This window comes from Salmo salar, chromosome 14, assembly GCF_965601325.2.
Source record: "Salmo salar chromosome 14, fSalSal1, whole genome shotgun sequence".
NCBI lineage: Eukaryota > Metazoa > Chordata > Actinopteri > Salmoniformes > Salmonidae > Salmo > Salmo salar.
Window position 1 is genome coordinate 37,144,277 of NC_138304.1, and position 17,373 is coordinate 37,161,649.

General features: G+C 43.4%; 2 protein-coding genes across 13 annotated transcripts in view; both read right to left on the reverse strand.

Annotated features, from left to right (window-relative positions):
* Positions 1-8,286: 8,286 nt before the first annotated feature.
* LOC106569449 (TOX high mobility group box family member 4) lies at positions 8,287-15,687 on the reverse strand. 9 transcript variants are annotated; one of them, XM_082960948.1, is made up of 10 exons: positions 15,491-15,687; positions 15,244-15,378; positions 12,743-12,808; positions 12,309-12,605; positions 11,967-12,221; positions 11,487-11,840; positions 10,563-10,643; positions 9,554-10,327; positions 9,307-9,461; positions 8,287-9,152 (listed from the first exon to the last, which is right to left on the reverse strand). In XM_082960948.1, the coding sequence occupies exons 4-10, from the start codon at positions 12,354-12,356 to the stop codon at positions 9,095-9,097; spliced, it is 1,725 nt and encodes a 574-aa protein (XP_082817074.1). In that variant the 5' UTR covers positions 12,357-12,605; positions 12,743-12,808; positions 15,244-15,378; positions 15,491-15,687; the 3' UTR covers positions 8,287-9,094. The 9 variants fall into 9 exon arrangements, with proteins under 9 accessions (XP_082817074.1, XP_045550224.1, XP_013996290.1 ...); XM_045694268.2 differs by having other exon boundaries at positions 12,309-12,602; positions 15,491-15,686; XM_014140815.3 differs by lacking the exons at positions 15,244-15,378; positions 15,491-15,687 and adding an exon at positions 14,882-15,037 and having other exon boundaries at positions 11,487-11,837; positions 12,309-12,602.
* Positions 15,688-16,146: 459 nt separating this feature from the next.
* Positions 16,147-17,373, reverse strand: part of LOC106569448 (ATP-dependent chromatin remodeler CHD8) — a 29,691-nt gene continuing 28,464 nt past the window's right edge. For all 4 annotated transcript variants that reach the window (XM_014140805.3, XM_014140806.3, XM_014140808.3 and 1 more), the window contains one exon: positions 16,147-17,207. In XM_014140805.3, coding sequence (XP_013996280.2) covers positions 16,863-17,207 — 345 coding nt within the window. In that variant the 3' untranslated portion in view covers positions 16,147-16,862. The remainder of the gene's footprint in view (positions 17,208-17,373) is intronic.

Genomic DNA, 17,373 nt, shown 5'->3' on the forward strand with positions numbered 1-17,373 from the left:
AGGGACGGTAGATCAGAAAACCAGTCTGTATCTGGTGTGACCACCCTTTTCCTCATGCAGCGGGACACATCTCCTTCGCATAGAGCTAATCAGGCTGTTGATTGGAATGTTGCCCCACTCTTCAATGGCTGTGCGAAGTTGCTGGAACACTCTGTCCTACACGTCGATCCAGAGCATCCCAAACATGCTCAATGGGTGACATGTCTGGTGAGTATGCAGGCCATGGAAGAACTGGGACATTTTCAGCTTCCAGGAATTGTGTACAGATCCTTGCGATATGTGGCCGTGCATTGTCATGCTGAAACATGAAGTGATGGCGGCGAATGAATGGCACAACAATGGGCCTCAGGATCTCCTCACGGTATAACTGCATTCAAATTGCCATCAATAAAATTCAATTGAGTTCATTGTCAAAGCTTATGCCTGCCCATACCATAACCCCACCGTCACCATGGGGCACTCTGTTCATAACATTGACATCAGCAAATTGCTCACCCACACGACCCCACACACGTGGTCTGCGGTTTTGAGGCCAGTTGGACAGACTGCCAAATTCTCTAAAGCAACGTTGGAGGCGGCTTATGATAGAGAAATGAACATTCAATTTTCTGGCAACAGCTCTGGTGGACATTCCTGCAGTCAGCATGTCAATTGCACACTCCCTTAAAACTTGAGATGTCTGTGGCATAGTATTGTGTGACAAAACTGCACATTTTAGAGTGGCCTTTTATTGTCCCCAGCACAAGGTGCACCTGTGTAATGATGATGCTGTTTAATCAGCTTCTTGGTGGATGGATTATCTTGGAAATGGAATAATGCTCACTAACAGGGATGTAAACAAATTTGTGCACAACATTTGAGAAAGAATATGCTTTTTGTAAGAATGGAAAATTTCTGGGATCTTTTATTTCAGCTCATGAAACATGGAACCAACACTTTACATGTTGCGTTTCTATTTTTGTTCAGTTAGACTCACTCTAATGCTTTTGATTTATTTTGAGATTCATAGTTTTCTTTCTTTGTGCCCAGAGGTAGACCTCTAATACCAATGACTCCAGCATTAACAGTTACTGTGGTGCTGCTGTGCCTCTGGTTCATTGTCCTCTATTATGGTGAGTAAATCTGATCATGATGCCATCAGTCACGTCTTGAATTTGAATATAGCATTCTTGCATCATCAGGAGTCATTGCTCTCTTACTTGCCCCAAATAACATTGTCAATCATTGACCTGCATACACTTGGACTTCGGCAAGGTGTATGTGCGAGCGTAGGTGTGTGCCTGTATGCCTGAGTGTGTGCACAGATGTGTGTGCAGCTATGTGTAGGTGTTTGTGTTTGTCTGATGAACATTTTGTCTACATCATAGCCTATAGTTCCTCTGTTTAAAATCAGAATTTCACAGACACATTGAAGAAACGGCAGACTCTCTTACACAATGTCACCTCCTCCATGGCAGGTGAGAAGTAACAATGTGTCACGAGAATTTTCAATCCCAATGATGATAACTAACAATTATTTAAGCTTTGACCAATCCCCGAGGTTTGTAAGACCCTGGGTTTAATAATAATTAGGCAAAGTCTCAGCTTCTGCAAAAGGTCCGTAAAGTTTATTCAGAGAATGTTCTAAAGCCAAAAAATGCAAAGACATGACATTTTATAACTCCCATTTCCCCCACCTCCTTTCACGCACATACAGACACACAAACAGTAGGTGGGCTGTATCTTTCCCCACAGTCCGCATTCCTCGTCTATCACTACCAAGCTGGCAGTTCTATCGTCCCGAGATGAGAGGGACCTTGACAGGACTCCCTTTCCTGTCGTAAGTTTCTTAGAGTTCTAATCAGGTTAGGTCATGAATAGTTTAATTGTCCTCTGTATTTTCTTAGTCACACACACACACATTTCTCTCCCTTACTAGTCTCGGCCAAACCTTATTGGAGTTAAGTTTATCACTCTATTCATTACATGTTACATAATCTAATAATTACTAATAGTTTCGTTTGTCTAATTATTCATAATACATGTTACATAACCTAATAATTACGTTTCAGGGTGAAATTCTTTAGTCATTACCTTAAACATATAAATTCCCTTATCATAAGGATATGTTGTTCTTTGTAGACAAAGCTTTAAGATTCTGGTACTGTAGTAATAAGTAGGTCATTACATATGTATTACTTGTTTAAGATTATTTGTGTAATTAAGATCCCATGAAAGACACACACATGGTTTTTTGAAGGTGAGGGGGGTTGCCACACTGGGCACCCAGGGAGCTGTTGTTGTGGGGGGTTAAGTGCCTTGCTCAAGGGCACACTGGCAGGAAATGGCATCTAGGATTTTATACCAGAAATCCTCAGTTTGCCAGCTCACTTCCCACCAAATCTTTCCTGTCCGTCCCAGGATTCAAACTAGCAACCCTCCCATTCCAGACTCACCTCTCTAACCACTAGGCTACCTGCCACATTACTGTATGGTAATAAGAGATGTGATGTAGTTGTTTACAGAATTCATGGTTTAAAATTCACCACAGGGCCACAGAAATACAGATATCAGAGGAGCCCAACGTCAGCAGTATGTGTCACTGATCTGTATCCATTTGTCTTCTTAGGTGCCTTGAATCTGGACATAGACTTGGCCAGTCCTTTTCTCAACATGTCCCTGGACCTCCAGCAGTAAAATATACTGCTAAAAAAAATAAAGGGAACACTTAAACAACACAATGTAACTCCAAGTCAATCACACTTCTGTGAAATCAAACTGTCCACTTAGGAAGCAACACTGACAATAAATTTCACATGCTGTTGTGCAAATGGAATAGACAACAGGTGGAAATTATAGGCAATTAGCAAGACGTCCCCAATAAAGGAGTGGTTCTGCAGGTGGTGACCACAGACCACTTCTCAGTTCCTATGCTTCCTGGCTGATGTTTTGGTCACTTTTGAATGATGGCGGTGCTTTCACTCTAGTGGTAGCATGAGACGGAGTCTACAACCTAAACAAGTGGCTCAGGTAGTGCAGCTCATCCAGGATGGCACATCAATGTGAGCTGTGGCAAGAAGGTTTGCTGTGTCTGTCAGTGTAGTGTCCAGAGCATGGAGGCGCTACCAGGAGACAGGCCAGTACATCAGGAGACATGGAGGAGGCCGTAGGAGGGCAACAACCCAGCAGCAGGACCGCTACCTCCACCTTTGTGCAAGGAGGAGCACTGCCAGAGCCCTGCAAAATGACCTCCAGCAGGCCACAAATGTGCATGTGTCTGCTCAAACGGTCAGAAACAGACTCCATGAGGGTGGTATGAGGGCCCGACGTCCACAGGTGGGGGTTGTGCTTACAGCCCAACACCGTGCAGGACGTTTGGCATTTGCCAGAGAACACCAAGATTGGCAAATTCGCCACTGGCGCCCTGTGCTCTTCACGGATGAAAGCAGGTTCACACTGAGCACGTGACAGACGTGACAGAGTCTGGAGACACCGTGGAGAACGTTCTGCTGCCTGCAACATCCTCCAGCATGACCGGTTTGGCGGTGGGTCAGTCATGGTGTGGGGTGGCATTTCTTTGGGGGGCCGCACAGCCCTCCATGTGCTCGCCAGAGGTAGCCTGACTGCCATTAAGTACCGAGATGAGATCCTCAGACCCCTTGTGAGACCATATGCTGGTGCGGTTGGCCCTGGGTTCCTCCTAATGCAAGACAATGCTAGACCTCATGTGGCTGGAGTGTGTCAGCAGTTCCTGCAAGAGGAAGGCATTGATGCTATGGACTGGCCGCCCGTTCCCCAGACCTGAATCCAATTGAGCACATCTGGAACATCATGTCTCACTCCATCCACCAACGCCACGTTGCACCACAGACTGTCCAGGAGTTGGCGGATGCTTTAGTCCAGGTCTGGGAGGAGATCCCTCAGGAGACCATCCGCCACCTCATCAGGAGCATGCCCAGGCGTTGTAGGGAGGTCATACAGGCACGTGGAGGCCACACACACTACTGAGCCTCATTTTGACTTGTTTTAAGGACATTACATCAAAGTTGGATCAGCCTGTAGTGTGGTTTTCCACTTTCATTTTGAGTGTGACTCCAAATCCAGACCTCCATGGGTTGATAAATTGGATTTCCATTGATTATTTTTGTGTGATTTTGTTGTCAGCACATTCAACTATGTAAAGAAAAAAATATTTAATAAGATTATTTCATTCATTCAGATCTAGGATGTGTTATTTTAGTGTTCCCTTTATTTTTTGGAGCAGTGTACTTTAAAGTACTACTAAGTCATTTTTTGGGGTATCTGTACTTTACTATTTATATTTGACAACTTTTACTTCACTACATTCGTAAAGAAAATGATGTACTTTTTTCTCCATACATTTTCCCTGACACCCAAAAGTACTCGTTATATTTTGAATGCTTAGCAGGACAGAAAATGGTCCAATTCGCACATTTATCAAGAAAACATCCCTGGGAATCCCTATTGCACAGGGGCGGAAATCCCGGGGGGGACGGGGGTGACACGACCCCCCCATCCTGGGAAAAATATGATTTGTCCCCCCCAATATATCACTGAAACATAACTATGTAATTTAAATAATATTAATAATACGCAATGAAAGCAATTGTGCTGATTATAGACACTTAATAGCACGTTTTTAAGTTTCAAAAGATTGCGACCCCTTTGCCTCACAATGGTTTGATCCACTGCCAGTTCCTTAGCTTGCTCCGTAACTGCCGTGAGGTTCATCCAGTCAATCGCGCACACACACACACTAGCTGAATATGCAGAGCTAGCGCGCAAATATTAACTATTAAGCTAGCTAGTACCTATTCCATTTATGTGGCGTCGTCAAAGATGGAATCAGCATGCAGATGATGTAAGTTAGTGCTTCAAAGTCCCTGTGATAAGGTTAGCGATAAACTGAAGTCCAAACTGAACAAAACTACACTCTCATCTACCATTGTCTTAAATATATTTAATGGTCTCATTGCAAAAGCTAAATTGTCGCAAGGGAACTTTTATTTATTTAATTTCACCTTTATTTAACCCGGGTAGCAAAGATTATAGCAAACACCACTGAAATGGAATTGGTGCTCGCTAGCTTTGCAAATTCAGCTATTGTTGGAAGCCAGACAATATGAAACAAACTATTAAAATTACAAAAGGTTGCAGCATATGTTGTGTAAATGGTGAACTCATACAGCTGTCAACTCTTGTCATTTTAATCCGTTTCACATTTGCTAGCTACCTTTTAGATCGAAGCCCATATAGAATGATTGAAGATGATAGAAGCCCATCTCCTACTGTAAATAACCTACACACTGTGTGTGTGTAGCCAGCCAGGTAGAAAAATGGCAGAAAAATAAAAGACGGACATCAGAGTATTTTTCAATACACCAAAACGCATAGTAAGAACGCTAGTAGCCTAATATCTCAAAGACTAGTTGATAAAATCTTCATAAGAAAGAAATGAAATTCTAATGGAAATGTTTCACAATGATGTCATTAGGCAGAGCAGGCAACAGATGGCACACAGACAGCAGAGTTGGGGACAGATATGCAGGGACAGACTGGCAGAGACAGGGAGTCTCAGGTAAGTTTGTTGAGTCTTTGTTTGGCAACATTATGAAAGGTTCTCAATTTTTTTGACTTGTAAAATAGGAACATAATTGGAAAATGCCATGGATACCCCCACTCTCAACTTAAACTGGTGACTGAACTAAGATTTGTTAAAGGCAATGGTATTGCTGTTGTGATTAGTTGTGTAGTTTTGGGTACCGGTAGTTAGGAGTACGGCAAACACCTTATTTCTTTGGTTCCTCAATATACATTTACCATATTACAATGTAGGCTATGTGTTACAGTACTACTTTTGGTGTCCCCCTCAGGAATTGCTCTAGAGAAAATTTCATGTAATTGTCCCCTCCAAAGTGGATATCAGATTTTCGCCCCTGCTATTGCATCTGATCTGGCAGACCCACTAAACACAAATGCTTTGTTTTTAAATTATGTATAAGTGTTGGAGTGTGACCCTGGATATCTGTACATTTTTTTAAAAAACAAGAAAATGGTGCCATCTGGTTTGCCTAATATAAGGAATTTTCAATTATTCTTTTACTTTTGATACTTAAGTATATTTTAGCAACATTTACTTTTGATGCTTAAATATATTTAAAACAAAATACTTTTAGACCTTTACTCAAGTAGTATTTTCCTGGGTGACTTTCACCTCTACTTGAGTCATTTTCTATTCAGGTAACTTTACTTTTACTCAAGTATGACAATTGGGTACCTTTTCCACCACTGACCTCCAGTCTGTGGAGAGAGTGGGGTTTCAAACTGTCCCTCCCCCACTTTGACAAAGCACCTGGGGTTCTCACCACCCAGTGCTACTCCTCTGGGAGACATTACTAGGATATTGTTGTGTCCTCCCAGAGCATTAAATGCTAGGGGACTGAGGGCCTCGCTTTTGGCCTCAAAAATGAATCCTGGAGCATCACACAGACACAAAATGAATCCTGGAGCATCACACACAAAATTAATCCTGTAGCATCACACACAAAATTAATCCTGGAGCATCACACACAAAATGAATCCTGGAGCATCACACACAAGGGCAATCTGTTTGCCTACCACAACAAGATGAAGAGGGAGATCGCCAATTTCCTTTAGGGCAACAGGTTGGCAGTGGTGGTAGACTTTGGGAAGGGAACCATCACTTTTTCTGAAGTGGGTATGAAACTGACCCAGCTACACCAGTTCAAGGCTCAGCTCAGCCAGACTGTGCCTGGGATTTGGCCTCTACCGCATAGATCCTCCCAGTAGAGTCACAATTATAGAGACCCGGTAGTGGTCCAACTTTAGCCCTGTTTCTACCTGGTGCTAACATGTGCCCTTTGTCATGATCTTGCCCACATTCTGATTGTGCTCACATTTTTAGAGCGGTGTAGATTAAAAGACACATTGTGATCTGATCTTCCTGACAACCTCCAGAGGTAGTCAAGAACCTATTGTCTGGATATTTTATTTAACCTTCATTTAACTAGGCAAGTCAGTTAAGAACAAATTCTTATTTACAATGACGGCCTACCCCGGGCCAAATGTGCGCCGCCCTATGGGACTCCCAAACGCGGCCGGATGTGATTCAGCCTGGATTCGAACCAAGAACTGTAGTGGTCCAATGCCAAAGGAAGATGTGTTTCCTGTCTTCAGTGGTCCAATGCCAAGGAAGTTGTGTTTCATGTCTTCAGTCGTCCAATGCCAAGGGAAGATGTGCTTCATGTCTTCAGTGGTCCAATGCCAAGGGAAGATGTGTTTCCTGTCTTCAGTGGTCCAATGCCAAGGAAGATGTGTTTCCTGTCTTCAGTGGTCCAATGCCAAGGAAGATGTGTTTCATGTCTTGTAAAATAGGAACATAATTGGAAAATGCCATGGATACCCCCACTCTCAACTGTAGTGATGCCTCTTGCACTGAGATGCAGTGCCTTAGACCGCTATGCCAGTCAGGAGCCCATCGATATCAATCAAGTGTAAACATAACATGATTGTCAAACCATTTAAATCATCATTATACCGGCCTTTAAAATTGGTAACAGGAAGCACCATTGACTAACGCAGTGTTCCCCAAACTCAGTCCTGGGGACCCCAAGTGGTGAATGTTTGGGTTTTGCTGTAGCACTACACAGCTGATTGAAATAATCAAAAATTGATGAGTTATTTGAATCAGTTGTGTAGTGCTAGGGCAAAAAGCTAATTGTGCACCCCTTGGGGTCCCCAGGACTGAGTTAGGGAAGCGCTGGACTAATGGCATACTGTAAGTAATTGTCTTAAAAGAAATTCATATGATTTTGAAAGAATATCTGTCCAATATTTTGCATACAGGGAGGCACCAGCTAATCTGGTCACAATGTGGACACAGTGGAAGGATGACAAATTTTAATACGTGTACAAGCGACAAACCTTGATCAGATCACAGAACACGTTAGCACAAGGTGTAAATGAGGTTTATGACACTATTCACCAAACACTGAACCAAATGTACAATTCCATTGTCTCAGGTTTCTTTTATATTAAAATGTTGACATGACGCCATAGCATTTTGATGAAATGTTTTGTTTATGTACAAATATCGGTGTATTTAACTATTGCTTATTGTAAAGGATGTATTAAGGAAATGCATTATATAGTGAGGCTCAGAAATGACTTACTGAAATGCCGTCTGTTCTGTCTGATTGAAGCATCCCCTTTAGCACTGAAACACTATTCACCGCTACTCTCAATAAATGACACCAGAGTTTGAGCTCCTTATCTTCATTGCTTTTATTAAAAATGCGAATAACAAATTGACCTTGATTTCTGCTGTCGTTTACTCACCACGGACGTGGTGAACATTTCCTTCATAATAATGAAAAAGAGTATTGACCCTAGAGGCCACTAACTAAATGTAAAAAACAGGAGTATTGTATGATACACTACTCCAAATCACATATTTTCAGTGTCACTGAAATATTTTATATTTTCCTGATTCTGTTTCTCTAAAAAGAAGAGACACTGACAAATGTTTTTCAAGGACCTAAAGGTAACCAACAAAAAAATAGGTGGGTATCAAATATATATTTATCCAAATAGTTAAGAAAGCACACTTTATTAAGCTTTTCGCCGCCATGGATAAAAAAATTGGTATCCTAATTTCTCTCTGTCAAACCTGATTTCAATGAACCTATCAAATGGAGCTTTGTCACAACTAGTGGCACTACGTTCCAACGTACCCTCTGGAATAGAACCCTTTGGAATCCCACTATGACTTTCGGTCCCTTCATTTGGGCTACATCCTCTTCTAACACTATCAGTGTAACTAGACCTGTTAAAGTTGTGCACATCCAAACAATACAACATAAAAACATCTCGGCCACTGTCTCAACTATCCATGAATTTGTAAATTAATCCCATGTGTAATGTTTATAAATTCTTTCCAATGGATCGCTTTGTGGTACACTGTGTGCTTTTCCCCTCCGAACTCCATCTTTTCCTCTCACCCCAATCAGTCTACCGTAGGCCTGTTATCACCCAACAAGACACATTTCTCCCTTTGTCTGGGTAATGCTGGTCTTTACTTGACAACCATGGTGTTGTGATTCCTGATCGAGCACCAGGCCATGAAGATATCCCTGAAGGAGAGAAAGGAGACAAGTGTTTAAGTCAGTTGACATAATCATGTTCCCTTTTCTACTCCAACACCACTCACTTAAACGTCCCAAAAACAACATCAACCTTCCTCACAGAAATAAAGGAACACATACATTTAAATCCAAACCCACACACCTGCAGTGAGTGGCGACGCATTCATTGCTGCAGTACTCTTTGTCCCAGTCCGTGCTCTCTATTGCAGGATTGGTGCATCCTGCGCGCACACACATAGTCAGAGGGCCAGAAGCCACATCAGTGGCACCTGGAGACATATTGAACTCCATTTCCATCTGAAGAAAAATAGGGAAAAGTTGATGATTAAAACACCAAGCATATTTAACATGCACATTGGGTCAATTTACAAAGAAAAACCTCAGCCTACCTCTCCTGACGTGAACTCTTCCGTAACCGCATCCTCATCTGCACTGGCCGTCAAGTCAGTGGATTTTGCCAATTGCAGAGCCACTGTAGGGGTGGAGTAAGCAGATGTAGGTACAGTGGAATTGGTGACACAAATTGAGTTGGCAGTTGCTGTTGTCGTAACAATAATGGGCAAGGATGCGTCTGCTTGCAAAGAAGCAGGGACTATCGTGATCTGTAGTGGAGGGGGAGGTGTCGCGGTGATGGACACAGGAAGCCCAGGTCCAGCACTTCCTCTGGGCTTGGCCTGGAGGGGAGGCGGGGCTGGGGAGTGTACCATCTGCTGGAGCCGCGGGGGAGGAGGGGCATGCTGCATCTGCTGCAGAGGTGGGGGCTGGCGTGGGGCTGAGGGCAGCAGGGTGCGCACACCGCCAGGGAGCACAGTCACCATGGAGGTGGGGATCTGCTGGAGCTGAGCCCCGTCCTGGAGCATCTGTTTGGAGATGATGATCTTGGTGATGGTGGGGGTCAGGGTGGCTGTGATGTTTGGGATCAGGGTCGGGGTGGCTGTGGTGGTGGGACCCAGGGTGAGGGGCTTGTGAGCCCCTGTGCGGGAGCGTGTGGTGACCTGGGGGACGTCCAGAATGATGTTGGAGGTGCAGATGTTGGTGATGGTATTCTGGTCAGGGTTGTGCTGGGGGAGGCGGGAGGGGCGGGCGGGAGCCAGGAGGGCCACATTCACTGGCTCAGGCACTGGAGGTGGTGAAGAGGCCGTGTCCATCATCTCAATGGAGGGCTAAAGAGAACCCAGGGAAGGAAAAAATATATATAATAAAAAAGTAGATTTTTCTGTATTATTATTAATAAATAAAACATTATATGTATATATATAATTGAATTGGTGAGCTAAGAGTATATTACATTTCAGAAGTGACAATTTTGAGAGGTACAGCTTATAGACATTTTCAATATAACATTGTCATGGCTACAGTCACACGATTTCTAAGCAAAGACAGGCCTAGAGATTTGACCTGTGAGAGCTGATTGGCTCTGTAAGCTGATAATGCCTTCAAGTACTCCTTTTTCGCTGCTTCCGTCTTCCTCTTATACACCTAATAGTGACAGAGGGTATAATTATGTACATGAAAACAAGAGTAAACACAAATCCTGTTTATTACATGAATTACAGTATATCCTTGTATCCACAATGTCCTTCAATTGTTCTAAGTGTACTGTAAAATTTCAATGAAATGCAGTCTCAAATAGCCGCCTGTCCCTTTTAATAGCCGGGCATCAGCCCCGTCATTTCAACAAATAAACTCCTGTTTCAAATAAACGGCAGGTTCAAATTCATTTTTTACGAGTTCCCTGCAGTGTGTAACGTAAAGATTGGCAAAAGAAGATAAAGGAAAGCAACACCATTGTCATGGATCAGACAGCTGTGTGGTTTGACATACTCGGCTCAACGAGGTGGAACGGGTGAGAGAACGGTGATGAAGAGCGAAATCGTGGGTGTACGATAGGCAGCCTAGTCTTTGTAAGTCTGATCGGCGATGGATTTGTTAATGTTTATACTGGTCACAAAAAATATTTTTTTTTTGAAAAAGCTGTGTGCATTAAGAAAATAGACACCCGACTAATACATTTAAAATTTTAGTTGTTATTTAACCTTTATTTAACTAGGCAAGTCAGTTAATAATTTGTATTTTATTTACAATGACGGCATACCGGGGAATAGTGGGTTAACTGGGGCCGAACGACAGATTTTTACCTTTTCAGCTCGGAATTCGATCCAGCAACCTTTCGGTTACTGGCCCAACGCTCTAACCACTAGGCTACCTGCCACCCCTGTTTTAATAAGCGCCGGTTGTGTTCAGTGATTGGGACAAATAAGCACCTACGCTATTAATTGAAGATTTACGGTATATCTTTTAGTAAAAGTGTGTACTGTATACCTGTTTCTGCTCTTCCCCAAGGCTGTCCCACATGGAGGCTACGATCTTGGACACCTCTCCAAATGTGGCATTGGGGTTCTGGCCCTTGATGGCAGCCTGGGTGTCCCTGAAGAACAGGGCGTACGCAGAGACGGGTTTCTGGGGCTCGTTGGGGTCTTTCTTCTTCTTTCCCTTCTTCCCTCCTCCAGGCCCTGCCGTAGCGGCCACCATGGCCGGCTTTCCCCCGCCGCGCCTCACTAATGCAGGGGAGATGGAGGAGGAGAGCATGGGGGCAGAGCCCGGCATGGTGGAGAGGTGGGAGAGAATTGCAGGGGAGACCGACAGGGACATTGGAGAGTCAACCAGCACACTCTTCTGGGTGACAGTGGGAACAGTGGACAGAGAGACACGGAAAGATACAAGGCCAGATCAGTTGACTTAGCAAGACTTCAACAACACATGACAAACCAACAAGTCCTACACATATAAACAGACACTCACCCTGAAGTCATCCATGTCATCATCCTGGAGGGAGCCTGCTGGAGAAGGCGTGGCAGACAGCTGGTCAGGTGACTTGGAACGGGACAGAATGTTCCCGCCATGAAGACCAAGCCCAAGCTGGGCACTCAACTCTGATTGGTCAATAGTGGTTAGCTGATTGTGTCCCAATAGGCCATGATTCATGTCACCAAGTGGGACATCAATGGTCATTGGAGAGGAGCTGCTGAAATGGGAGCCAATGGAGTGGCCAAGTTCCTAGACAGGAGTTTTCACAAGTCTTAAAGGATTACAATTTGATGATGCACAAAGTCTTCTAGTAGTATTCATAAGTACACCACTTACCACCCCCAGTGTTGAGCTGAGCAGGGCCCCCCCTCCAGGCTGGCTCATCACCCTAAGACTCAGGTGCTCCAGGCCCTGAGAGTTTGGGTTCACATAGGTGGAGGCAAAGGAGGGGTCATTGCCCCCCACCACAGCATTCCTCGCCAGGCTTCCAGCCCCGGAAGGACCCCCTGCTCCCCCCGATAGTTCCCCAAAATGGGACACCTCGTCCCCCACACTGAGGGCCGAGTCCTGGTCCAGGGAGATGGGAGGAATCTCAAACACCTCATCTCCAAGACTGGGGGTATGAAATGTCTGCTAAACAGAGAGAAGGAGAAGGACAACTGTTAATGGGACAAATCGATTACATGAACATTTTAGGTGTGAATACAGTGCACAATGTGAATAATACGCATTGTGGAATGTGTGCAGGCTTCGAGGATCATGACACCCACCTCAGAGGAGAGAAAAGGATGACCTGCCCCAGAGATGGTGAGGTAAGTATCACTGCCTCCCGGAAACTGCAAAACACACATTGTTTTCATGTTGTGTGAATACTCTCTTTCCCCTTGTTTAGAAATAGACCACATACCTTGTTAACTGGGTCGTATCCATTATAAACCTGTGCTTCCAAGAACTCCTGGTCGGCATTCTGATCGGTGCCATCAGAGAGGTCAGAGTAAAAATGAAGATCCATCGTGACAGACCAATCAAAATTGTGCAATTTAACCACCAAGAGTGGTGAGCTCTTTGTAATGCAGTCTCCTAGCCACTGAGCTATAATAACAACTCCCAACTAGTTAGAGAGCACCATCATGCCAAACGAGACGAATCAATCGCCTCACTAACTGGTGTGCTAGCTAGCTAACCACTAGCTGTACATCAATATATTTAAGTTGACAAAATGTTAGCTAGGTAACTTTGATTTACAAAATTACATTGCAAGTAAAGGATTTGTTCAGCATTATCAGAGAGCTAATTGAGTATTTGATGAAATTAATAAAGTACTTAACTAGCAAGCAGGCTAGCCAACAATGCTAACGCTAGCTTCCAGGGAATCATAACGATTTAGCTCACGTTTGCTGTTTTTAACTAATTATGGTAACCATCTTTGTTCCACATAAGAACCTAAATGTGCCCGTATGATATTTAGCTAGCTATAAGGCAATGTGTCAAAATCACGTTGCTAGGGTTCATTCGGTCCCCACTCAGCAAGCTCGACCACTAATTTTAGGCAGATAGATTAGAAAAAGGAGATAGGGATCCCATTGGTCAATGAATTGAGAAACTTATAACGCAACACCAAGCAGCCTGTAGACCAATCGCGTTCACGTTGTCATGCTGCATCAACACCGCTGCAAAGCTAATCGCCACGCAATCGCTTCTCAAAATCAGGGTGTCGAGAAACCTGCTTATTTTCCTCGGAAGTACGTAATGTTACGATTCCAAAGTTATACGATATCACAGAGAACAAGTTCTTTATATTGTATATCGGAAAAGATTTGTAATGTTGTACCTCTTTACGAAATTATTACTAATGTTTGGTTTTTGAGCTAGTGCCCAATTGACTGCTATTCATTAATTGAAGGAGCGCTCTCCTTGTTCCAGAATGCACCGCGCGGCACACTGCCGACGCATACATTTTCCATTTCCTCAAAAGTATACATTTCAATTTAAAGTGCTTCATTAGCATGGGAAACATGTAAACATTGCAAAAGCAAGTGAAATAAACAAAAATGTACAGTAAACATTACTCACAAAAGTTCCAAAATAAAAATAAATGTCAAATGTCATGTGTCTATATACAGTGTTGTAATGATGTGCAAATAGTTAAAGTACAAAAGGGGGAATAAACATAAATAGGTATTTAGGTCAAGGTTAAATAATTGCCCTTTTCTTGTGGCAACAGGTCACCAATCTTGCTGCTGCGATTGTACACTGTGGTGTTTAACCCATTGTCCAGTGAGTAAGACAGCATCTCTCTCTCGACGCTCTAGATAGTAGACAGGATTCTCTCATTAAACAGTTTGATGAAAATATCGCTGGAACGTCGATCGTCAAATCGAAATATAACTCTGCTGAGACCTATCCAACATGTCTAAGAAATTGGGATTATAGGTCAATCTGGAATTATGTCACCATTGTCCTAAAAGAGGACTGTACACCCCCTCGTGGATTATTAAGGAATGGATTGGTGTGATAATAGTGGAAACTGGAAACCACCTACACCAACAGACTGAATAGGTTTCGAAAAAGTTTTGCCACAGTATAGGCGTAATTAATACACCCTTGTTTACAGGGAGGCTATAACTACTGTACTTAGCTAAATATTGTCATAGTAAAAACATGGTGTGATAATAGCTGTGATAGTGGTTTAGCAGCTTTACAAATGACAACAAGCATGATGGTCGTGTCAAAAATGACTGTTGGGGAAGTTTTGGTTAACAAGCTACCTGGCGTGGCTAATTCTTAGCATAGACAGAAGGCTATTAAAAGTGGAAAGACGGTACAAAATATCAAGGCGTTCAGTAGACAATCATACTCAATCTTCAATAAAAACATTTTTTTTTTTTACAAATTATCCTCTCTCTTACCTCCATCCTCGCACTACATCGGTCCACTCATTTTCTAATTAATTGTTTTAGTTGATACACTTGGTTTCCGGGATTCAGGGAAATGACGTCACTCAGATTCCGTTGGCCTTATTTACCGGTTATCATTATGGTATGTATTTGATATCAAAACATACCATAAGAATGCTATTTACAACACAAAATCAAATTAAGTAAAATAGAACAGTAAGAGGGTTATTTAACAAAAACATACTTTATTCACTATTTTCATTGTCATCTTGAAGAACGAGTTGCCCATTTAAAGTCACCCCAACAAATATTGCACAACATAATTCAATAAAACGGAAATGGGTGCGTGAGTATTCAGTAGAGCTAATACATACCAGTATGTGCTACTTTAGCACATGAACTGGAGCCCGAAGCATATCAGTGTCACTCGGTGCCGCGAGAACTTGTCGTCCGGGGGAAGAACCGGGCCGGATGGGCCGAGCTGGGGGCTGGCCCGCGAGGTCCACTTTCTGAGATGGAGAGATAGTGGATTTGTTATAAAGCCATATCGATGCCGGTCGCGTGTAATTAAACCATTCACATCGAGGCTAAAGCGTTGTACAACAAAAAAATTATGCTGACCAGCGTGTATACCCTTCTCCAATTTCGTTGATAGAGTTGAAGAAACATGGCAGCGCGCTCACACTAAAGACATCTCTAAAAGTTTCATTGGCGCTTGCAAGACAGGAGAAAATTCACTCCAGTATAGGCACCAGATAAGGTACGCCAGATTCAACTCTTCGCTTTAGACTGCTTTCCGGTGACTACGTATAAACGTAAATAGATTGTGACCAGCACCATGCTTGTTTATGTCAGAGCACATGTCCACTTGATGGATATCTGGTATTGTAACTTTACACCGTTCGTGGCCCCTGAAAAACGCCTGTGACTTGAGGGAGTAGGTTAGCCAAGTATTTCAGCCAACCTTAACCGAAGTCTCAACCTGCCACCTTAATTATTCTAACCTGCTGCGTAAATTCTCCTTACCTGCATAAGAAAAAGTCGCTTCCGGTCATAACTGTACTCTAGTCAGAACCCTGAAAACCAGCGACCTGGGGCATTGGTTTCCACCTTCACAAACGTGGGATTTTCCCAAATATACATCACAAAACATCTTAATTTAATCCTTTTTAAAACTCAGGATTGTAAGTGAACAGGGAAAATGCCTGAAAAAAAACAGCTTTTTCTTGACAGCATGTGTTCAGCTATTTCACACAAATACACAAGGACAAGAGGACTTGGCTGCTTTCACTGTAGATTGTTATTCATATCACAGATACATTCAGGTCATAAAACAAGAATATTAACTCATTGTGGTCATCTTTGCACCATAGCACACAACCGACCAGTTCTACATTGTACAATACACCCATCATCCTAGCACTGGATCATAACTTCTATACTGGTACCCCCCCCCCCCCCCCCCCCCCCCTTACCCTACCAGAAAAATGTACATCACAAATTGGACCCCTTCAAGTTCACTGACTCAACAGGGAGCAGAAATGGCCTATGACATCAGACTCAGGCATCATGGGAGCAAAGTTCTGGTCTGCTCAGTACGCATGTCCTCTCGTCCAGTTATACTGGAGGACTAGCTAGGAGGTTCTTCGATCAAATGCCTTCACAGCAGGGCTCTCCTTAAAGCTGAGACTGGGAATGGGTTTGATGGAGAAAAGCAGTGGGTTGAGAAACAGAGTTGGGCGTGTGGGTAGAGGGTGCCAAGGGGATGGTCATGGAGGGAGGGGGGAATATCATGAATGAATGGAATGGAAAGAGTTGGGTGCAAACCTGGTCCTTTCCAAAAATCTACATAAACCAAGTGAGTAAAAAGAACAAAAACCAAATTCATCCAAAATTCAATATATATATCATGATAAAAATAAACAATGAGCAATAACATGAAAGGGAAAATAACATGATTTTTCTGGGACTATATCAGACAAAATGGGCTTGGTCAATCCTCTGAGCTGGAGGAAGAGTCTGAGTCCTTCTGCGCCATGATGACGTCGTCCAAAAGGGCCTCCCTGTCAGAACTCTCGTATCCGCCTTGTGACAAGCTGTCACCGCCTTCCATCTTAACATCAAAAGCTTGAGTCAGGAAAGGGGAATTCTCCAAGTCTTCGTCCTCCATCATGTAGGCCCCGTCTGAGACCAGGGTCTCTTCACCTCCGCCCAGGACTGGGTCTTCCAGTGGGGCAGACTGAGGAGCATGGTGGTGGTGGTGGCGGTGGCGGACTCTCTTGGGGATGACAGGGCGTGCAGAGAGGAGCCGGTGGAAGAGGCTGTCTGGCAGAAAGCCCTGGAAGGACAAAATGGAATGAACCAGGATCAGTTTTTGGGAATATTTTACAATGTGAAGCAGAACTGATTCACTGAACATTATGACGTGTGCTAGGGCTGGGCGATACGATGACATATCGTGTGACGATAGATGTTTTTCTATCGTTTCATATTATGCTCTAACG

Excerpts from the sequence above, each read along its gene's own strand:
- LOC106569449 (XM_014140809.3), bottom strand. The coding sequence starts at position 12,984 with ATGGATCTTCATTTTTACTCTGACCTCTCTGATGGCACCGATCAGAAT. Across the intron at positions 12,809-12,879 it reads GATACGACCCAGTTAACAAG|TTTCCGGGAGGCAGTGATAC; the intron begins GTATGTGGTCTA and ends TGTGTTTTGCAG. Across the intron at positions 12,606-12,742 it reads ATCCTTTTCTCTCCTCTGAG|CAGACATTTCATACCCCCAG; the intron begins GTGGGTGTCATG and ends CTCTCTGTTTAG.